General features: G+C 35.0%; 3 protein-coding genes across 6 annotated transcripts; all 3 read right to left on the bottom strand.

The window, feature by feature from the left end:
* Nucleotides 1-394: 394 nt before the first annotated feature.
* LOC110630379 (adenylate kinase 4) lies at nt 395-3,684 on the bottom strand. 3 transcript variants are annotated; one of them, XR_002490379.2, is made up of 7 exons: nt 3,395-3,684; nt 2,969-3,114; nt 2,773-2,892; nt 2,498-2,665; nt 2,147-2,254; nt 1,921-2,010; nt 649-762 (listed from the first exon to the last, which is right to left on the bottom strand). XR_002490379.2 is itself a non-coding variant. In XM_021777844.2 (6 exons), the coding sequence occupies exons 1-6, from the start codon at nt 3,504-3,506 to the stop codon at nt 661-663; spliced, it is 738 nt and encodes a 245-aa protein (XP_021633536.1). In that variant the 5' UTR covers nt 3,507-3,679; the 3' UTR covers nt 395-660. The 3 variants fall into 3 exon arrangements, 2 of the variants coding, with proteins under 2 accessions (XP_021633536.1, XP_021633537.1); XM_021777844.2 differs by lacking the exon at nt 2,147-2,254 and having other exon boundaries at nt 395-762; nt 3,395-3,679; XM_021777845.2 differs by lacking the exons at nt 649-762; nt 2,147-2,254 and adding an exon at nt 769-1,819 and having other exon boundaries at nt 3,395-3,682.
* Nucleotides 3,685-5,319: 1,635 nt separating this feature from the next.
* Nucleotides 5,320-15,168, bottom strand: LOC110630318 (probable pre-mRNA-splicing factor ATP-dependent RNA helicase DEAH4). Of its 2 annotated transcripts, none has more exons than XM_043949816.1 (17): nt 14,854-15,168; nt 14,236-14,328; nt 14,033-14,137; nt 13,654-13,871; nt 12,296-12,348; nt 12,073-12,189; nt 11,500-11,591; nt 11,233-11,319; nt 10,403-10,617; nt 10,098-10,190; nt 9,459-9,582; nt 8,562-8,718; nt 7,726-7,795; nt 6,930-7,090; nt 6,343-6,518; nt 5,997-6,263; nt 5,320-5,910 (listed from the first exon to the last, which is right to left on the bottom strand). In XM_043949816.1, the coding sequence occupies exons 1-16, from the start codon at nt 15,051-15,053 to the stop codon at nt 6,107-6,109; spliced, it is 2,118 nt and encodes a 705-aa protein (XP_043805751.1). In that variant the 5' UTR covers nt 15,054-15,168; the 3' UTR covers nt 5,320-5,910; nt 5,997-6,106. The 2 variants fall into 2 exon arrangements, with proteins under 2 accessions (XP_043805751.1, XP_021633442.1); XM_021777750.2 differs by having other exon boundaries at nt 5,320-5,911; nt 5,998-6,263; nt 8,562-8,715.
* Nucleotides 15,169-16,427: 1,259 nt separating this feature from the next.
* Nucleotides 16,428-20,670, bottom strand: LOC110629441 (putative ankyrin repeat protein RF_0381). The gene is made up of 4 exons (XM_021776413.2): nt 20,282-20,670; nt 19,157-19,432; nt 18,449-18,586; nt 16,428-18,121 (listed from the first exon to the last, which is right to left on the bottom strand). The coding sequence occupies exons 1-4, from the start codon at nt 20,591-20,593 to the stop codon at nt 16,571-16,573; spliced, it is 2,277 nt and encodes a 758-aa protein (XP_021632105.1). The 5' UTR covers nt 20,594-20,670; the 3' UTR covers nt 16,428-16,570.
* Between the last annotated feature and the right edge of the window lie 581 nt (nt 20,671-21,251).

Genomic DNA, 21,251 nt, shown 5'->3' with positions numbered 1-21,251 from the left:
ATTAAAAATTAATATAAAATTAAATTTAACTTAAAAAACCACAAATTAGTAAATAAAAATTCTAAATAAAATTTTTACATCTATCTGTATTTTTATTATTTATTCTAAATATTTAATCATGAAATAAAAACACATTAATTAAGATTTTTTTTATTAATTTAAAAATTTTTTATACTTAAAAATTAATGAAAATATAAGCAGAATGTACAATTGTAAAAATATCATCAATGTACAGTATTTTTATCGAAAAAGAATACAAATTGTAAAAAGTTGCAAAATTAGAGATTTTTACGGACATAATCCCAAAAAAAAAAAATACAAAATTACTCAAAATTCGCAGAATAATCTAACTTGATTCAGCTAAGAGGACCTGTTCAAGTCCAAAGGTAATAAATGAGCACAACATCATAATCAAACATTCTTTCAAATGTTAATTGCCAGTATCTGATCACTAAGAAACACAACTGTATGGCCCTAATGATTAGCCAAAGAAATGAAGAGCTAAACGTTCAAAAACAGACTCAGTGCTACCACAAAATTCTGGTACAAAAAAGATTTATTCAACAACTGCAACAAAATACTTCCAGGGACTCCATTGTTAATTTTCCGGGGTGAAAAGGAGAAAACTGCTGATTTGCTTATCCAAAATTGTGGTCACTCTTATGAAGTGAGAACCTTCTGAACCTCAGCAGTGACATCTTTTTGTGGTTTCTCTGCATGAAGCTCTGCAACAACACCTTTCTTTGCATAATAATCAATAACCTGCAGAACAAACAAATATTTAAATAGTTGTTAAAATGAGATGCTTCTTCCAACCCAATGCACTTTTAAATGAAAAGATTGATCATGTATATAGAATCAAAGAAATTAAAGATATGCTGGTAATTCCAGTCCTGCAATTGAAACAGATCCTTCAGAGAAAAGAGGGATAGGCAATACCATGATGAAGATTTTGTGTTGCTAAATGCGTTTTGATCCATAAAATTTTAGTGCCCGGGAAGTTAAACTCTACAGGTGACAAGATTGATCAAGCATTTATCCTAATCTAAATTTTGCTTCCTTCCCAGCTACAGAAAGAAGCGTATCTACCTTGAAAATGGAATTGCCAATGTGTGAAATAGAGAGAAGAATAAAAAAAGAAATAGTTACAGGCCATTACATTTTGATGTCAACATAGTCTCTAAATTTTAAGCAATGAAAGCCTGTATATATACAGCATAACATTGAGACACACTAGGTATACACACATTTTATCATCAGAGATAACAAGGGCAAATATATACTAAGTAGGATCATAAGTAAAAGTTCCTATAGTCGGTTATGAGTGAACTGAGAATGCTTTAAACATTAGTTAACCGTCACTCTTAATCATTGGCCATCCATCAGGTCAACCGCATCAAATATATCTCATTAGATGTTTCGGGAAAAAGGAAAATACTTTTTGACCACTTCTGACTTGGTAACGAAAGACCATGGAAGTAGAAGAACTCTTCACATGCTACACAGGCCAAATGTTACTATTCCATGGAGAAAACAAAGATAACAGCTGGAATGCTTAACCCCTCATTAGATTAGCAAATACTTACTACTTAATAGTGAATATAATCCCTAAATACAATTATTTGAAGTGTCAAGTTGACTTACTATGAAACAAAAAAATCAACTATGTCTCTAAAGCAAGCTCCAGGAAAGAACAAAGATAAGCAAAATTAGTTCTTAGCTTTAGATGTGGCAAAGCAGGGAAAAAGAAGGCAAATCTTCAAGAGAAGACAAATTCAATAATCCTGAGTTCTTCAATCATGAGGCCTCAAATCTCAGCCTTAGAAAAGAATTGGGGAAAAAAATGTAAATTTGCTGGCATAAATTCACACAAAGCAGAAAAAGAATATGATTACAGAATGAAGGGGGAAAAGAGCCTACAGGTTCAGTTTGCTTGTGGAATGCTTCCAGCCTCGACTTTAGAACTTCTGGAGTGTCATCTTTTCTCTGAATCAGAGGCTCTCCTGTAACCTTTTTTTACAATAGAAAAGAGGAAGGACAAGAAACAAGTTAGGGCTGAAAAGTCTTTCTTTATCTGAATGCATGCATCATAAAGCCCATTAACCTAGTAATTTAAAATGAGAAGGTTCAAATAAAAAAGCAGAACCTTTCTATCAGCTTGCATCCAAACATAATAATAACTGATGAATAATGTCAAGCTACATAATGCCTTGGACATCTACAACCTTCTGTAATGGAATCCATTTGCAAAAACCTACAATTAAGCTTTGGTTTTAAACTTAATTTTAGCACAAGTCACATCCCTGAATGGCATTGCAGTTAGTATTCAGGTCCAAATGCCAAGTTTATAAACTTCGAATGCAAGCAAATCACACACTTTGCTAGATCAATTAACAAGCTCAATTCGCTAATCAACCAAGGCCGAAGGGGGTAATTTGTTTTACCATAAAGTTCAAAAAATGAATGGGAGAAAGAGTTTTAACAGACAGAAACTTACATCATCAACACCTTGAACTTTGGGAGGTGCAAATTTAGTATGGTAAGTCCGACCACTAGAAGGATGGATCCAACGGCCAGTAATCCTTTCCTCCAATATCGAGTCATCAATTGCAAAGTTGAGAACCTTATCAATTTTAGTTCCCTGCTTCTGAAGCATTTCATCAAGCTGTAATAAACCAGGAAATATCATTAGTAAGTTAAAAACAACAGAAGTCAAAAGGAGGAAAAAAAGACGCAAGTGAATGAAGCCTTTTTCACAGGAAAGAGAGCAACCTTCTGTGCTTGAACAACCGTCCTTGGAAAGCCATCCAGAATGAAGCCTTTTTCACAAGATGGCTTCTTCATTGCTTCATCAATTATCCCAACCACCAAATCATCGGATACAAGTTCTCCCTGCATAGACAAAACGAACCACAACAATATAAACACCAAAAGGCAATGATTAGAAATACAATATCTCAATATTTACCTTATCCATGGCTTCTTTAGCCTTAATCCCCAGAGGAGTCTTCGCGGATACTGCAGCTCTCAGCATATCACCAGTGGCCAAGTGGCACAAACAATACTCATCTTTGATAATGGGGGACTGTGTACCTTTCCCTGAGCCAGGTGGACCTGCCAGCCAACCAATTCATCATAAATCCCAAACCCCACCAACGCACACTGTAGACAAACGACTCACTAAAAGAAATATCAAAAAACAACCATAGAATATGAAAACGACCCATTTACACAAGAAGTGGAAGGAGCATTCCTTTAACCAAATAGACTGAAACCCAACTCAGAAATTTCAGAATATTTAACCAAAAACCCTAAACGCTTAAAAAAGGGGATTTTTTTTCATGAACAAAACATAAAGAGAAGATACTGAAATTAACACATTAGAGAAAGAGACCAATGAGAACGAGACGCTTGTCAGGCTTGGAGGAGCATTTGAAGCGGCGAAGGAGTTCGGTCATAATATCAACAGAAGGAACGTCCTCCAATGGTACAGCTGAACTCGCCATTGTCTTCGTATGTGTGTAAAGTTTAGGCCTTTGCTATTTGAAGAAAAGAAACGTCTCTATGCTTTCGCAAAATATCGAACTTGAGAAATAGAGAGAGAGGGAGAGATGCCGACGGATTATACAGGGGGACAGAGTTTGCAGTAGGTGCAGACGCGCATTGCCACATATGGTTTGTGGGACTCTTTGGGTGGGTGGGTTGGTTCACATGTAAACGGGTACTATCCGAATCCGACCACGCTTTATATTATAATATACAAATTCAATTAAAAATTAATCTAAATTATTGAATACATCTAAATTCAAATTTATTTTTAATTCGATTAAAAATTAAACTAAATTAATCTATCTCAAATTTAATTATTATTATCAAATAAAATTTAAATTTGTTTAATTTTATATATTTTAATTAATAATTTATATAAAAAATAATTTTTATTAATAATTTTTATTTAAAAAATATAATATTTCTAAAAAATATTTAATTTTTAAATAAAAATATATAAAAAATTATAAATATTATTATAAAATATATTTTTATATTAAATTAATTATTTATATAAATAAATTTAAATAGTGAATACGTAAACATAAAATTTATATTCAATTTAATTTAAATCCGTAACGGATATTTTTTCTTAAATTTGTATACGTTTTACGTTATTAATTCCATCCACAAAAAGTAGACTAGTATTAATGATAATTTATTTATTTACTTATTAATTATTACTATTCACTGTACATTAAAAAATAAAATTTATTAATTCTAAGTATAACTTTTGTTTTCTTTCATTCATCTTTCTATCTTTTTCCGCTAATACACTACTTTCTTTCTTCCTAAATTATCTCCTATGCACCAAACAAAAGGAGAGGGTTAGGACAAAGTTTAGATCCAAAGATTCTGTGTTGGATTTAGGACAAACAGGCATTATTTCTTTGATTGAGCAGCTAGTCAACCACATTTTTGTATTAATTTATGAAATATTCAGTTCTTGGGATCCAACAACCTTGTTTCATGCTTGCAAGGAAATCACTCCTTATTTAAATATAACATTTCTTAATATAATTTATAAAATAAATCTCATACATATAAATTAAAAAAAAATATATTATTTTTAAATTCAATAGTGTGTCCCTGTATCTTATTTTATTTTGCTGTTTTACCAAATATTGCTCCATGAGCCTTGTCAAATAAGATTTAAGGGTATTAGTTGGCTGCAAAATCATATCCTCTAAAAATAAAAATAAAAATAATAATAAAATCATACAGTAACATTATTTCATGCTGAATTAAAAAATTTTCATTTATTACCTATTGAGGTTAACAACATATATTTAAAAATTTCCTCGATTTTCTTTCCTGCTTCATATACTTACCAATAAATAAAATTAATAAATTTTCCTCAATCATATTCAATAATAAATTTCCTCCCTTAATTGGAATCTCACGTGAAAGTAGGGGTTTTCATCTTTCATATTTAATAATAAATTTCCACTCCTACTCACCTTGAAAGCAAATCCTGCCACACCCCACCTAACACTTTCCCTTTAATTTATTTTTTAATTTATAATTAAAAATATTTCCAATCCAACACCACTACTTAAATAAATTCAAATCATATTCTAATTATTAAAAAATAAAAGGTAAAACTCGCACCATAATCAAGGAGACTAACCCTCCATCCATATAATCCTCGGAGTCCATGAATTTCTTGTGCAATTCACTCTTCTATTCTTTTCAAGTTTTAGCATTATGTTTGAGAAACTTTTGAGGGAAAAAAAATAAAATAGAGAAAATAAAAAAAGGAAAATAGAATTAAATGAAAAATTATTTTTCTACTTTTATATGAATGTTTGGAAAGAAAATTAGAGGGAAGAATAATTTTTTCACTAGTCAAATGTCCAATATGATCCCTATCAAGTATAATTGTCCAATTTCTAGATTCTGGATGAGAGTGAAGTTTCTTGGCTTCAACTTTCACGTCATTCAAGATTTGAAGGAGAGTAAATTTACTTTGGAGAGCGTACCTCTGCATCTTGGCATTGGCATCCACAACAAACTTTACAAATTCTTATCCTACCGATTCCCTAAAACAAGACACCCCTCTTGAGTTTGTTTCCTTGTCACAATAAATCAGTTAACAAATACAGTCAAAATCAGATCACTCTGATTCTCTCATTTTTGGGTCCTTTTCCCCAAATCTTAAAAATTTTACATTATTACAGCCTAAATCTTACAGTCAGGTATTTTTGTTGCAACCAAGAATCTCCATCCCACCAGAGAGTAAATCGAACCGTTTACCTCAATAAGCCCGTTTGTGGGGAGAAAAATAATTGCTGCTTCAAGCCCAAAATTATGCACATAACTTGGCTTCACAAGCATGCTGTAACTCTCATATTCCAAGGCCTGTTCAATAAATGAAAAATCATATTAGATGGTTTTGAGAAATGAGATGCTATTGAACATAGAAGTTGGTGAAAGAGTGAGTCGCTCACTAGGGGTCCCTGCACTAACTGATTCCGCAAGGCTCACCCAGCCGTCAGGAAGAGAGTGCTTCCACCATTTGACAGGTCAATCCCACCTAAAGAACTAATTATAACAGTCATTTATTTGCTTTACGTGCAAGAAATCGATCCCTAGCTGCCTGAATCCTACTTTCACGATCATCCGGAACCCTAGCGGCAGCATTAGCTTCTTTATTTGGCAAGTCTGGGATATTTCCCTCGGTTCCATCTTTAGGATTTTGACCAAGTCTGCCACTGCAAAATAAATAAATAAAGGGGATGAGCCATACTGTTCTTATTCTCCTTGGAAGTAGCTTCAAGAATAGTAATTTACCTCAGTTTGTTGATGTCTAGTTCCTTGAGCTTTTGCAATATGGATTTAACCCAAGAATTCTCCACAGCACACACATTGCGCATGTATGGACGCGAGGTAGCAATGAGCTCATGGTACAAAACAAAGTCCGGGAACATTCCACATTCATCAGCTTTTAGAACAGAAGACGGATGCACCTGACACCATGAATGTCTAACTTTCAGCCGTCTTTAGAGATGAAACAGCAGGCTATTTAACATTGTAAATTGCAAATAGTTGATGATGCTATGCTCTCGCTGCTGACTGCTCTATATTTATTTATTAATCGAACTATTGTTCCCTAATCACGAGCATTCACCTACAAATCACATGCATCGAAAGACTAGAGAGTCGAATTTAGGACCTTAAGTTTCTTACCCAGACCCTCAACCAACCATTGATGGCAGCCATAGCCTGGCCTAAACTTTCAAAATCTCTATCCAGACATTTTACTTTTGGAACATGATTATTTTCCAGATTTAAAATTTAATATTCAATCATTGCCAGTGAAGTTAGGCCATCCAAAATTAAAAATTCTCACATAAAAAATGCAATATAACTTTTAATACCTGAACCAGTTGAGACTTGAAACCTATAGTTCTATATCCATTGTGTTGAATCATCCTCTCAGCAAGTTTATCTGCATAGCCCACACACAAGGCTTTCCTCAAATTCCTATACTCCTGTTGGCCTTTTTTATATCTTTTGTCTGCTTGTACATCTAATGGTCCTGCTTCCATATAAAACACAATTCATTAAGGAAGTGATGCACAAGAACAAAGTCAACGCATGTAGCTAAATAAAATTTAAAACTTGAAAGAAAGAATACCACAAAATAGTGCAACTAGTGAAGGTTATACTATATTCTGTAACTTTTTCCCAGTACTCCATATCTGTGACTACCACAAAGGACATGGTTTTCTTTTTCTTTTAAGTTGGAAAGGAAAATTTTGCATTTTAAATGAATTATTATGAGATATGCATCAGCAAAACTTTTATAGTTTTCAAAGTAACTTGTGGGCAAGGACTAAACTAAACATTATGGTGCCTCGAAAATGAAAGGAAAAAAAAAAAGAATGGGAAGGACAGAGCCTGAAGATGAAGATACGTAATGATTGGCAAATGGTACAGTTCAAGAAAACAAATTATAGTTGCGACAGTGAAGACAAATCAAGCACATATGTGTTTCTTGATAATATAAATAAAAACGAAAAAACAACCTGACATGTGAATGAAAAATCAAAAATGGAGTCAAGGCTCCCCCTATTGCAAAAAAATAAATATGAAAGTATTAATTTCTATTTTGTAATATACATCAAAGATAAAATATTATTCCATCATATCTACAGGACATATAATACAGACCCTTTGCTATTTTCTGCATTATCTGGCACAATTGTTTCCGGACATCTTTGACAAATATCATTCCTCGCACCTGGTAATTCCACAAACATTATAGTGGTTAAGAAGCCAGTTAGGACAGGAGTATATACCAATAGGAATGAAGATAACAACCACATTATTGGCCTATTTACCACCAAAAGACCTAGGAAAGACAATGATTGAACAAATCGAGAAATCGCTGCAGCAAATTACTAAGTCTTTTGATTCAAAGTTCTGGATCAAATGTTTGAAGTAAGTCTCCGAGGAACTGGCATATGTTGCAAATACAACACCATGTTACTTCAGACTTCACCTTAGTAGTTTAGGCTACAACAACAGCATTCAGAAGCCCCAGTGTCTAAGGCTATGTTTATGTTGCAGGAAAGAACTTTCTTGTGGAAAATGTTCAGTGGCATTTAGACTACATTGGAAAAAAAATTCTTTCAAAAAATAATACTATTTTCGGACCTATAAAGGCTCCATGTTCTTCAATCCATAATAAATAGGAGAGACCTTGATATAAAAAAAGGTAAAGTGGGATATTGTTGGCAATTGGCCGCTGACATCAGCAGTGGGCGACAGCTGGAGATGATTATTTGTGGATTGATGCACATTTGTTAATATAGTTTCCTTATAAGCTAATTTCCTTTTCGTGAATTATAAAAATCAAAAAGTTAAATTTTGTTTTACTTATAAAATGAAAAAAAAAAGGTTTTCAATTCTCCCTTTGACCTAGAAAACATTTTATATTGACCAATTTTTCATTAAGCATACGGTACTTAGCATTATCATGCTTTCTGAAGTAGAGGAAAAGTTACCTGCAAACCATTATCTTTGCACCAACCAATATCATAGTCATTTTGATCCCATTGCTCATAAATCTGTAGCAACTGGATGTGATCGCCCAAACCAGAACCATCAGGAAGGTCAAACTCCAAGGGAGTCTGTTTCCGCTTCTTTTCAGTACCCCTGCTGCTGCACACCAAGACAAAGACATACTTATCCCAGAGGATAATCCATATTATAAAATATAGACGTTTTGGGAATTCATACAACCAACAGTACATGAATTAATTAAATTAGGGTAGTAACGCTAGTTATTTTCAAACTGGGTCTTCAGTTCTCTATTCTTTTTAAGGTATTTAATAAAGAAACCTTCAAATGGATAAAATTGCAGACAACGCATGACATAAATTCAAGTTAACAAGTATAGAATGTTGACAAGTTATAATCTAGTTGCTTCCTCTATGGATAGACAATAAAATATTCAGTTAACCAATATCGTTAACTTCCATTGTCACAAGGACTTCAAATTCAATAAGCAGATTTTAATATTTATTGCTTAAACAACATTCAGATGTGGATGGCAGATATTAGAATTTGGGACCTTCAGAATTGCCAGAAAAACTGATAAGGAGAAAAACAAGAGACCTCAAAAATTCAATTGTGTGATGAAGTTTCAACAAGCACCAAAAGTCAAAAGCGAAATGAATGGCTATAAGTTGAAAAATATGAAGAAACTAGGAAAGCAAGGATGTGTGTTTACCATAACACAAAAAGTGAATTATAGTGATCTATCAGTTCTTCAGCATTTACAGTTTTTGCTGAGATGAAATATTCCATCTACTAAATTAGTCAATTCCAAAATAGACCACACACTATATTAACAGCATCAGAGAAAGAACAATCTCATCTTTATTTCCTTTTGAACCAACCTCCGGCCAGGAAGTAATGAGGTTTCTGCTGATAACATAGCAGCCACAGTCAGTGCCTGGGACAAGGAACCATTTTCATTTGCCTCCATTAAGGTTCTTGAAAGTGAGGGCTCTAATGGAAGTTCTGCATAAAGCCACAGAAACTAATTGGTAAACATGAGTGATACTGTCTATAATATATCAAACTTAAAGTACCAAATATTTGTCGTATCATGAACATAAAGACTTTTGAACTCCTTCAGAAAAATTAATAGGAAATACAAAGCATTAGTAAATTTAAAATCCATTGCTATAATTGTGTAATGGTAGTTGATAGCTTTATTTTACATGTTTAAAGATGCTGAATAATGAATAGTTGATGGCTTTAGGCAGAAAAATTATTAATACAAATCCTACTGAAATGGAAAATACCCTTAAAATGGATGATATGTAAAGATGAAAGCATGATTGTGCATTGCATGTGAATTATGTTTGTACATGAATCATTAGTGAGAATATCTAACAGGTATTTTTGGTTTAAAGCACAGTAGTCAAAATTGCATCGAAGAATTCTTTCCAAATAATATGTAATCAACCTTAAAATTCATTAAGTTAACAAACTCAAACAGTTGTAAAATCGAAGTAATGGAAGTTCATTACCAGCCATTGTTCGTCCAACACTAGTGATTGATCCATTTTCATCAATAGCATCAATTAGATATAGTTGCTTTAAAGCATCCGTCAGTGATTCATCTGCAGTAAATCCAATTCAGATTTAGCCAGTATGCACCCATTGCAATGGAAATAAGAACATAGCTAGGGATTAGAAAGTAGATGCATAATGATAATAATAATGACGGACTCATGTTCTAGTGAGGTGGATGAAAACTCAAGATTTCGGAAGTGGAAAATATGAAACCAAGGGCATTTGATTCTGCAAAGGAACAGGGGGAAAAAGTACTTACAAGAAGGAGAATCGAGAAAATCAAACATCAGAATGTCAATATCTGGGAGATCCAATGATTTCAAGTAAAGAACACTGCCAGCGAGTGAAGATCGCTGTATCTCAGGAACCGTGACATCGAGGAAATCATCTTCATAAATCATGGAAGGGTATAGCCGGTAACACTTTCCAGGACGTGTTCTACCTGCTCGCCCTGCACGCTGATTGGCTTGCACTCTGCAGTCAGCCAGTAGAAAAGCAAATAATTAGTTTCTTAAAGGAAAATGGTTTTGACAACAAGTGCTTTATAACAAGACATCGGTAATCAAAATGAAGGACAGCTATAATCACTCAATAGCTATTTCTATTCACTTTTTATTCTCTTTTGGAGTATAATAACTACATCACAGAAGAACAAAGCCCAAAAAAGATAATAGTATAAGTGATAAGAATGGCAGACTTAAACCTTTTGTCCCCAAAGAAACCAAGCCTCCACTACCATAATTTATACTAACAGGGCAACAAAATAGTACTCCATTACATTCTGCACAGAAATTGCTCATAAATGCAGATTATGCTGTACAGACAGAGTGGAAGCTCGCAGAACAAAGGCCTTGTTAGTTAATTTTCACTCAGTTAACCCCCATTTGCACATGCTAAACAAATCTGCCCAGAGAAGCAAAAGGAAGCCCAGGGAAAAATTAAGGCTTTTATGGGAGAAAAAACGTGAATACTTTAACTATATATATATAGGACAAAAAAGAACCAGAAATTCAATTTTGCGGCTGTGAACAATATACTTATGCCATAAGAAACATATGCATTAAGACTTAAAAAAAATTAACTACTTACTTGCTTATTTGCACAACATCAAGGGAATACATGCCCGTTGATGGGTTGTATTGCCGTTGCTTTACATAACCAGAATCAATAACATATCTGTCGTTAAAACATATCTTCACCCAATAAGAATTCAAATGGAAAAAAAAAGGGAATGAAGTAGTACAACAATCATTTTGATATGCAGATGCACTTTGTAAATTAGAGAAATGAGTATTATGTGCAAAAGACAACAATAAAAAGGAGCCAAATTTTTATCCAAGTACCAAGTCTACTTACACAACACCATCAACAGTCAAAGAAGTTTCAGCAATGTTTGTTGCAACAATAAATCGTCTACAATTTGAAGGTGGTGGAGTAAATACACGCACCTGTAGTGTGAAACATTCAAATTGTCAAACACAAAAATCTAATAAAAGTTGAGACATTGTGCCAAAAGTAGAGCTTAGCCTTAAACTTCAAGGCAAGTGAGAATGAGGAGACAACATAACCACAACAAAGAAAAGGGCAATGGAAAACCATGTGCCTTCTCCAAATTCAAATCACACTCTCAATGATACACAAAACTAGTATCCATGTTGTATTAATTCAGTTAATTAGTATCAACAAAAATTTTACAAATAACTTGGACATGCTTAATTAAGCTACGAAATAAGTAAGTACATACATAAATCAGGAAGACTCAATTATGGAAAGACCTTCAAATTTTCATTTGAGTGCCAAGTAACAAAATATGAATGATGCTCGACTTGGAATAACCCAAAAAGCATGGGACACCTCAACCGCAGGAATGTAGTTAAATGGATAAGCTCACTAGATGGGATTATGAAAACTTGCAGAATGTAGACATGCCTGCATTTCAGGTGGCAAGGAACCATGGAGAGGAAGGACAATTGCATCCATACAGGACCCTTCCTCTAGGCTTTGAATTCTATCCTCCAGCTTTAACACCAACTTTTCTATATCATCCTGCATAAGGCCAGGTGTGAATTTCAGAGTCAAAGCAATCGTAAAACAGTTGAACTTGAAACTCAACACCTACGAAGAAGTTGAGATAGAGCATGCTCAAACTCACCTGTCCAGTGAGGAATATCAAGATGTCACCTTCAGGTTCACGAGTATGTATATCTACAAGAAACAGTTGACAAAAACAATCTCATAAACAAATTGACTTGTCATCCACCAACAAATATAACCATGAAAAGAAATGGCATATATTTCTTTCTTTTTTTTTTTCCATTTGGTGGCAATTGGAACAATATGAGGGATATAAAAGGAAGCGATGAAAGATGTCAACAGTACCAATATATTCCACACAGTATTCAGTAATGCTTCATAGTGCTGGCAGCCAGCAGGCAAACCACAAACAACTAAATCACATTCGACCACTCTTTCATCTACCAAATGAACCAGTGCAGATTAAAGATGGAACTAAATATTTAATTGAGATTTAGTTCAATGACTCAATCCCAATACCATAAAGAACCACTCAACATTGGATGATTAAAGCTTGAATGGTTCTTTCTTCTTCAAGATGGTGCACTGTAGTAACAAGCAACTTTCAACTTGGTTTTCTGTCGATTGTGCGTTAGCTTTCTTAAGTTTTCAAAGTTGTTTATATTGGTTTTACTTGGTGAGGGGACAACTATAGCCTTTACGATCTTCATAATCAGTCTACAAAAAATATCCACAGCTGTGTGTCATCACATGTAGTCTACTCTTTACACATGTGAAAATAATTTTGTAATCAACATTGTTAATGGCGATATAGTAATATCCATAGACACGACCAAAACTGAAGGATCTTGATTTTGACAATCAGCCTCAGAGCATTTTCTTTGTGAAGAAGAACAAGAAATATCTTATAGTCTTCCAGCCAATAGTGACAAGCTGTTACTAATAAATATTTGCTTAAAAGAAGTTAACTTTGGCAATTGACCATTCAATAACGAGAAAATTTGGCACATGACTTCCTTGGGAGTTCAGTTCTTGGGAGTTCAGTTGGGATCATTTGTAAATTCCAGGGATGTCAGATGACTCAGATTAGGCAAGAACCACATCATATACAAATAAGTTTTATTAAACAAACAAAAACCACAAATAATAAGTACGAAACTTTATTCTGGCAGTAGAACTACTTTGGCGTGTTGTTTGCTTGTTCTTTTGTATTGTGAACCAAAAACTTTTAGGCTCCACTACCAAATAATATGAACTAGATGAGCGGAGCATATCGACATTTCAACAAAGCTCTGGATACAGAAAGTTTTTAGGTAAAATGTCTATAAACTATTCATTACAGTCCAAATGATGCAACATGTCTCTACTAGAATCTTGTGTTTCTAGCTAGTTAAAAATTAAAGAATGCCCGTGTGTAGCACACATCTATAGGATGGAAATTTCAAGTCACCATAAGGGAATGATGCACTATCATACCAATAGCTGTTTTTAAAGAAGACTCAATGTAGTTTGTAGGACGCTCCTTGCTGTACAATATTTCCACAGGATACAACTTTCCAGGGACATTCAGTACAGGGCAACCTGAAAAAAATTCTGATACTTTTTCACCATCTAGTGTTGCTGACGTTATGAGGACCTTTAAATTTGAGGACCGTATTTTGATCAAGCGTTTTACTAGTCCCAGTAAAATGTCCCTGAGACAGAAGTTAACCATGAAAGGAAGATATATAAATTTCAATACATGCATAGAAAAACATGTAATAAATTGCCAATTTTTAACCGTATAGTGCGAGACTATGGAACAGTAATTCTTTAGAGTATGATAGGAGCAAACCCAAAGAAATATAGATCTTACGTGTTAAGACTCCTCTCATGGGCTTCATCCAATATGATCACTGAATACTGATTAAGCTCTGGATTGGAAAGACTTTCACGGAGGAGGACACCATCAGTAAGGTATCTGAGCAATTAACGATGCTGTGATAAGAAGCATAGACTTGGCATATATAAAGATAAAATAACTACTAAAAAATTTTTTAGGTCATCGAATTGCATTACTTGATTTTTGTTAACTCAGAAGTTCTATCTTCAAAACGAATGGCATAACCCACTTCCTCTCCAAGCTTAACACCAAGCTCTTGGGCAACCCGTCTTTGAACATTAAATAAAGAGAAAAGAGTCAAACTTCAATTAATTCAACATTGAAAGGTCGCACACGCACAAGCACATGAAACATGCTCATGTTTTCATGTCCACTCATAGTTGTAATGTCAAATATACTAAAAATAAAACAACACAGGATTAGATGCAGTGAGCCTCAAGATATGCTATTGCAACTGTTGAAGAATTCATGCTATTTTATGCCTTCTATAGCTTCATAGTTTAGAAAATCAACACATATGAGCCCAGTTCTTCTATCTTTTCCTCAATACTTTGAGCAACACAATGGAAGCTCAGATTGTCAAAAGAACTTATTAAAGATATACACCTTCAGTTTATCTTATTCGATTATAAAACTCTTATCTTCTCCGCAACCAAAAGCAGGCTAAGCACCTAGCATATTAAACCTATTAAAGCTACCTAAAGGCCCGATTCTAAGCAACCTAGTAAGAATCATTTAACAGCACAACAATCACAAGTAATTAAAGCAAACAGTTACTTCTTTTGAAGCTCTACCTCGCAACAGAGACAGCAGCGACTCGGCGTGGCTGAGTAACGCCAACGATTCCAGACTTGGTGTAACCTCTCCGATGCAGCATCTGAGAGAGCTGGGTGCTCTTACCTGAACCGGTCTCTCCGATTATTACCACCACAGGATTCTCTTCTACAGTTTTCATTATCTTCTCTTCGAATTGGACAATTGGAAGATTCGCCATTGGTGAAAGGAAATCAACTCAAGAATCGCAAACAGAGAATTGTGATTTTATTATTACACTTCAAAATTGTTTCCAGCGACCTGAAGGCTGAAGTCCGCCGTTACATTTTTAAGCAGCTTGAGCTGACCCGGTTCAAACTAAACGATAGCGTTTCGCAGGAAGTAATAAAATACCTTATTTCTAGCTTGCCAAAACATGAGAACGATTTTGGCATTCTGTTGAAAAAATAAAATAAAATAATATCGATAATGAAATTTGATTTAAAATTAAATTTAATACATTTTAGTCATAAAAATTTCTACAAAATTAAATAATTTTTTAATATATATTTTTTTCAGCAACATTTAATAAAAAGCATATTTTTAACGGGCTCAATAAGCCCAAGCTATTTTACGAGTCACTTTGGCCGAATAACAGTAACAAATGCTGCTTCAAATTAATTTTGAAGCGATTCATATCTTAATGATAAATATAGAAAGTAAACATTTTCAAATTTTTTTGTTATAATGAAATGTGAGACAAAACCGATAGAAAAATAAAATAAAATAATTTATGTTTATGGGTAATACTAATAATTGGCATGGCACCTACCTACATCCGATTAACATGGAGATATCTATTTATTTATCTAGCTTTTCCGTACATTTCTTCCTTTTCATAAGTTTGTTAAAAATCTTAAAATTGTTTTACGGATTAATTTTTTAAAATATTCTTAAATATTTATTTTATAGATTGCCTCAATTACAATTTATTTATTTCTGTCTACTTTATTTCAATGACATCAATGCATTATGGTCCATTACTCTCCGTCTATTTCATCAATTTACATATTTATATCATAAATTCATGATAAAAATTGAGTTTATGCAAATAAAACCTAAATCACAATTCACATATTTTACAAACCATTTTTCGGAGTTGAGCAAAATCTTTAAAAAGGATGAGCATTTAAAAGAGCACGACATTATGATTTTTATGGATGTTATTCTATTAAGTCAAATCAAATATAATTTACTATTAAAAATTGGATTTAATTTGAAAATTCAAAATTTCGTGCATATCAAATTTGAAAGTAAAAAATTTTAATTGGGTATGATAAATATTTGTTACTATATTTCCCCCCCGAAACATTGAAACTCTTAAAATAGTTGAATTTGAAAAAATAATTTAATAGAAGTATAAAATAATACCCTCAAAGCATATATTTACAACTAGTTATAAAAGTCTAACGTTTCCGCATTTTTAATTTAATAAAAAAGTTTCGTAAATATTGAGCTTTATTATTCAATTATCTATTAATTTATAAGCTAATTAAAGCTTAAAGTTATAACTTATTTAATTATTATTATATAATTAAAGCTTAAACTCTGCTAATGAGCCACTTGAAATCGAGCTTGTTTTCCATTAAACTTGTCCAAGTAGCTCATAAATAATTTAGACCTTTGACAGAATTACAGCAGCTATCATTTTTCAAAGGACGCTGGGGTAGACCATGACACAAACTTCTCATTCACCATTCACAAATTACTCTGGTTCTTTCCAAAGATAGCTTCCCTTGTCACAAGCTTGATTCCCCTTACCCACAACTCAGCCATTTCAACCCCACCTTCACATGCAAAATGCACCTCCTTGTTCTTTGTAGTGATTACATGAAACATTCCAGGGTCTTCAACGTCAAGTTTCTTCCGGCGGTTCCACCGGAACTTTGCGCTAGGACCAACTTCAGCACCTCTGCAGACCACATTTCTCTTGCTTGACTTTCCCCACCGCAACACTCCAACAGCACCTACCATCCTTAGTGCTTTGTAGTGTGGAGCTCCTTTGCCGCATTTTGTATGCTTCTTGACTTCAGTCCCATCCAGAACAAGTTGTCTAGCAAGTTCATCCAGTATTACATTTTCTGTTTCAGTTCTGTAGCCATTCTTCCTGGCAAGCGAGAGTGCTGTTTCCTTTCTTGTATTCTCAAGATCACAACTTGCTCCGCATGAAATTAACAGCTCACACACTCTACTGTGGCCTCCCATTGCAGCTAACATTAGCGGGGTGTATCCTTCACAATCAAAGGCATTCACATCAAGTCCTCTTCTTGTTAGCATATGAATCAAATCTATGTCGCCCCGGTGTGCTGCACGATGTAGAGCATGAACGCCGGCGGAATAGTTATGTCCCTCTTCAAGTGCATAATCAAGCATCACCTTTTCGATGACTTCTCCATGGTGGCTTAACTCTGATAAGGTGATTGCCGTTTCTCCATATTTGTTCTGCAGCTTTACGTCGGCCCCTGCATAAACCAGTAACCTGAAAGCTTCGATATGACCTCCGGCTGCAGCTATCATAGCAGCAGAGAACCCGTCATCATCCTGTTCATCAAGATTGATATCTGTCCTCTCAATGAGCACTTTCAAGGTTTCAATATCATTTGCTTGCACCACAAACATCAAGGGAGAAAATGCTGAGACATTGCTTGATACGACACTCTTCCCAGCTTGAATCACATCTATCACCGCTTGCTGGAAGCCAAGAGCCCATTTGGTTGACCTCGCAATTGAACTAGCAGATTCACCGGCTGAATTGACCAATCCAAAATCAGCACCAGCCGAGGCCAAGATTTTTAGACATTCCTTTTGATTATATCTAGCACATATCATTAAGGCAGTTTCGCCAGAATTTGTTCTAGAGTTGAGATTGCAGCCACCGGCAGTCAGCTGCTCAAGAACTTTGGTTGATCCAAGCCGTGCAGCTAAATGGACAGGGGCCCACTCATTTTTTGAAGTTGTTTTAACCGGAAGTTCTTTATTTGCACCACAGTTTATTAGCACTTTTACTGCTCTTGCATTGTCACATAGGATGGCATGGTGGATAAGAGTCCTCCCAAAGTGAAGGGTGTTAACGGAGAGGTGTCTGAGAAGCATCTGCAATATTGCTCCACTTGCTTCAAAATACTCCACAGCACACCAAGTTACCCAATAAGCATCAGCTAACCCAGCACCAACTCGAAATTCTTCACCTGTATCCATGTCCCAAGACCAGGCTCCCAGCCTCACCTTGGTGTCCAACCTGACACCAGCCTGTTCCATTCAATTGGCAATCTATTAGCTAGTAATTCCGGAAAGGCAATCATTCTCGAGGAATTAAGTGATCAAAGATCCTAGTAAGCTAGTGTCATGTCCTTAGATGGCAAATGTAGATTGCAGGACCATTTTCATTCCATTCATATATAAAAAAGACTCGTTCACGTCAAGCATCAGTATCAGGTAAACATTTCTCTAGATTGCATAGGTTCGGTAGTCCAGCACCTCAGACGTGTAACCTATGCTATATGCCATTTTAAGCTCGTTTCCTAGAAGATCCTTCTTTTACGGTGAGCTTGCAATAATATGCACCCAATTATTTACCTGCAACAGCAATCTAACAACTGATATCTGTCGGCTGACAATGGCAGCAGCAAGCGCATTACAATCAACATTGGCATGGAGGGATGGCTTGGAAGATCGAAGCAGAACTCTATCAATAGCATTGGCGTCCACTCCACACTGCCAACAGTTAAGATGGCCAAAGTCAATCAGCAATATCAAGTAATGAAGCACAGGGATCTCCAAATTGAGTCTAACTACGGGGTATTCCTAACCCCTAGGGAAGGCAAAGGCAGCGTTCTACTTCATTGCAATCACAAATAAAGCTCTTTGGTGGGAAAAAAAAATTCTCGTTAATGAAAAATGTAGATACTCTGACTATTTGGTTGTCCCTCCTATTATTATTGTTATTATTTTGAAGAAGTCAAGATCTAACTTTGTTCAAAACATTTTGCCACTTTGATATTTTATTGAGATGACATACATTGAACAAGTACATAACTGCCAAGTGAAATTTGTTTCAATTGGTTAAAACTTAAAAGAAGAACAATGGAGGGAAAAAGGAGGATGCTACAGAGTCTCTTTTTAGCTATATGAGGTTCATTGTGCTAGAAAACTTGCAATCATCAACCTCTGATTTGGGAAACTGGTTCAACTCAATGTACTAGTGAAATCAAGTCATTCATTCAATTAAACAAATTTGCTAGGAACCTAGCAGAGAGCTTTTGTGATCACATTATAAGTACTTACCTTAATGAGCGTGTCTACTACATTGACAAACCCTCTACAGCAAGCAGAAACGAGTGCACGAACAGCAACCTGTGGGCGTATCAAGTCAGAGCTCATGAGCAGCACTGTAGGCCTGGCCAACCCCAGGTAGCTTGCCTCTAATAAGGCCCCCTCGCATGCCTCCTGAGAGGCGCCAGCTTTCACTAGCACCTCTAATATATTCAAATGCTCTTCCCTCACTGCTGCACTTGTGGCATAGCCCCGAAACAATTTCTGATTCACATTGGCTCCAACGCTCTGCCATAAAAATAAGCCAAACCTTATTTGTGTCAAGAAACCACATTGTGATTTAAAAGTTTTTCTTCTTTATCCTGTTTCTAGCTTGGAAAGAACCACAAAGTAAGAATAATACAAAATCAGTCTCCAGCAAACTTTCATAAGTTTTGTTCTTAAACTAAAAAAGTCATGAGTGCAAAAATCTATTTCTTTATATAATTACATCACAATCTCGCCTAAATTACAATATAATTGCAAAAAAAGAAGTCCAAAAGTATGATCTCACCCGCTGGGGTAGCAAATAGAAGAACCAGAAGGCATATTCTATCAGCTACTATTAATTATCAATCTCAGATTCTAGATGAGCTATCTGATGCTAGAATTCTGATCGCTGTCCAGCAGTGAACAGTATCAGATTTTGTTGGTTGAATACGAGTGTCCAAAGCAGGAGCTACGCAAATAAACTTCATAAAAGATGCAAAAGGAAAAGGTACAAATATCTGCAAACGTCACATAATCTCCAAAGACATCGACAAAATATTCTGCGTGACATACATAGTCCCTCCCTCAATCTACAATATCAATCATATTTAAATCAAATCATATCCATCACAACTTGAAATTAATTAGTAAAATCACTCATCATCCATTGAAAAGTATTAAATTGAATATCTCCAAACCATCCAAACAAGTCGATTAAGAATATGCTAAAAAATTTATAATCGCAGCAGAATCAGCATTTACTCGCAGTAGCTATTAACGAAATGAGATAAAAATTCAGTATTTTTCTTCTTTTTTTTCTTTCCTTTTGTTGTTTTCGATCTCCAAGTAACTCCAGAGACCAAATCAAAATGAAGTCAGCTATATTACCAGTAACTTCCTCACAAGCGTTAAATTTCCGGCATGAGCAGCGAGGAACAGAGCAGTGACATCGGTCTTGAACTCCTCATATTCAACGCGAACTTCATGTGGCAACTCATCACGCAGTAAAACTTCTGTCCTCTTCGTCTTCAAGCTCACTGTTCCGATGAAATTCACGTCCACAAAAGGATCGGCGAGACACTCGCATGCTAGCTTAAAGTCGTTACGATGCGAGGCGTCGACGAGAAGCTGTGAAACTACGGCTTGGTAATCGATAGGGAAGACTTGTTTTCCGGAGCTGGAATTGCCAAACACTGTCATTTCGTTTGTGAGCCAGGCGTGCAGGGTAAGGGGGAAGAGCAGAAGTGACGAGGATGGAAGCCAAATGCTTTTATGATGACTTCGAGTTCCAGGAGCGGAGCGGTTGGCCAATTATAACTTAATTAAAATATTAAGAAATTATATCTTATTATACAAGGGAAAATTACTTTTTAGTCCCTCAGGTTTAACGTAATTAACATTTCTGTCTCTCTATTTTGGCGACCCAACACTTAAGTTCCTCACTTTCTCTTCCATCCAAATTCGCAGTCCTTCCGTCCAAAATAGTCGTTTGGGACACGTGAATTGACAAAATTAACCCTCACTAAACCCAAACCCAAATACCCCTTCTTCTTCTTCTCCTTCTTCTTCTCCTTCTTCTTCCTACCATTTTCTACAACTTCTTCTTTTCTTCTTCTTTCTCCTTCTTCTTCTTCTTCTTCTTCTTCTTCTTTCTCCTTCTTCTTCTTCTTCTTCTTCTTCTTCTTCTTCTTCTTCTTCTTCTCCTTCTTCTTCCTACCCTTTTCTGCAACTTTTTCTTCTTTCTCCTTCTTCTTCTCCTTCTTCTTCTTCTTCTTCTTCTGCAACCGAAGAAAGCATGAAAGAGAAAAAAAAAAAAAGGAATTTCACATTAAGAGAAGGGTATTTTTGGAAAAAATTA

The sequence above is a fragment of the Manihot esculenta genome, chromosome 13 (assembly GCF_001659605.2).
Source record: "Manihot esculenta cultivar AM560-2 chromosome 13, M.esculenta_v8, whole genome shotgun sequence".
NCBI classification, from domain to species: Eukaryota; Viridiplantae; Streptophyta; class Magnoliopsida; order Malpighiales; family Euphorbiaceae; genus Manihot; species Manihot esculenta.
This window is presented reverse-complemented; position numbering and strand designations above follow the sequence as displayed.

Excerpts from the sequence above, each read along its gene's own strand:
- LOC110630318 (XM_043949816.1), bottom strand. The coding sequence starts at position 15,053 with ATGGCGAATCTTCCAATTGTCCAATTCGAAGAGAAGATAATGAAAACT. Across the intron at positions 8,719-9,458 it reads TCATTACTTCCTGGCCGGAG|CAGCAGGGGTACTGAAAAGA; the intron begins GTTGGTTCAAAA and ends CTTGGTGTGCAG. Across the intron at positions 7,091-7,725 it reads AATGCAGAAAATAGCAAAGG|GACCATTAGATGTACAAGCA; the intron begins GTCTGTATTATA and ends ATATGGAAGCAG.
- LOC110629441 (XM_021776413.2), bottom strand. The coding sequence starts at position 20,593 with ATGACAGTGTTTGGCAATTCCAGCTCCGGAAAACAAGTCTTCCCTATC. Across the intron at positions 19,433-20,281 it reads CGCTTGTGAGGAAGTTACTG|AGCGTTGGAGCCAATGTGAA; the intron begins GTAATATAGCTG and ends TTTTTATGGCAG. Across the intron at positions 18,122-18,448 it reads TTGTTAGATTGCTGTTGCAG|GCTGGTGTCAGGTTGGACAC; the intron begins GTAAATAATTGG and ends TGAATGGAACAG.
- LOC110630379 (XM_021777844.2), bottom strand. The coding sequence starts at position 3,506 with ATGGCGAGTTCAGCTGTACCATTGGAGGACGTTCCTTCTGTTGATATT. Across the intron at positions 3,115-3,394 it reads CAAGCGTCTCGTTCTCATTG|GTCCACCTGGCTCAGGGAAA; the intron begins GTCTCTTTCTCT and ends GTTGGCTGGCAG. Across the intron at positions 2,893-2,968 it reads CTAAAGAAGCCATGGATAAG|GGAGAACTTGTATCCGATGA; the intron begins GTAAATATTGAG and ends TTGTCTATGCAG.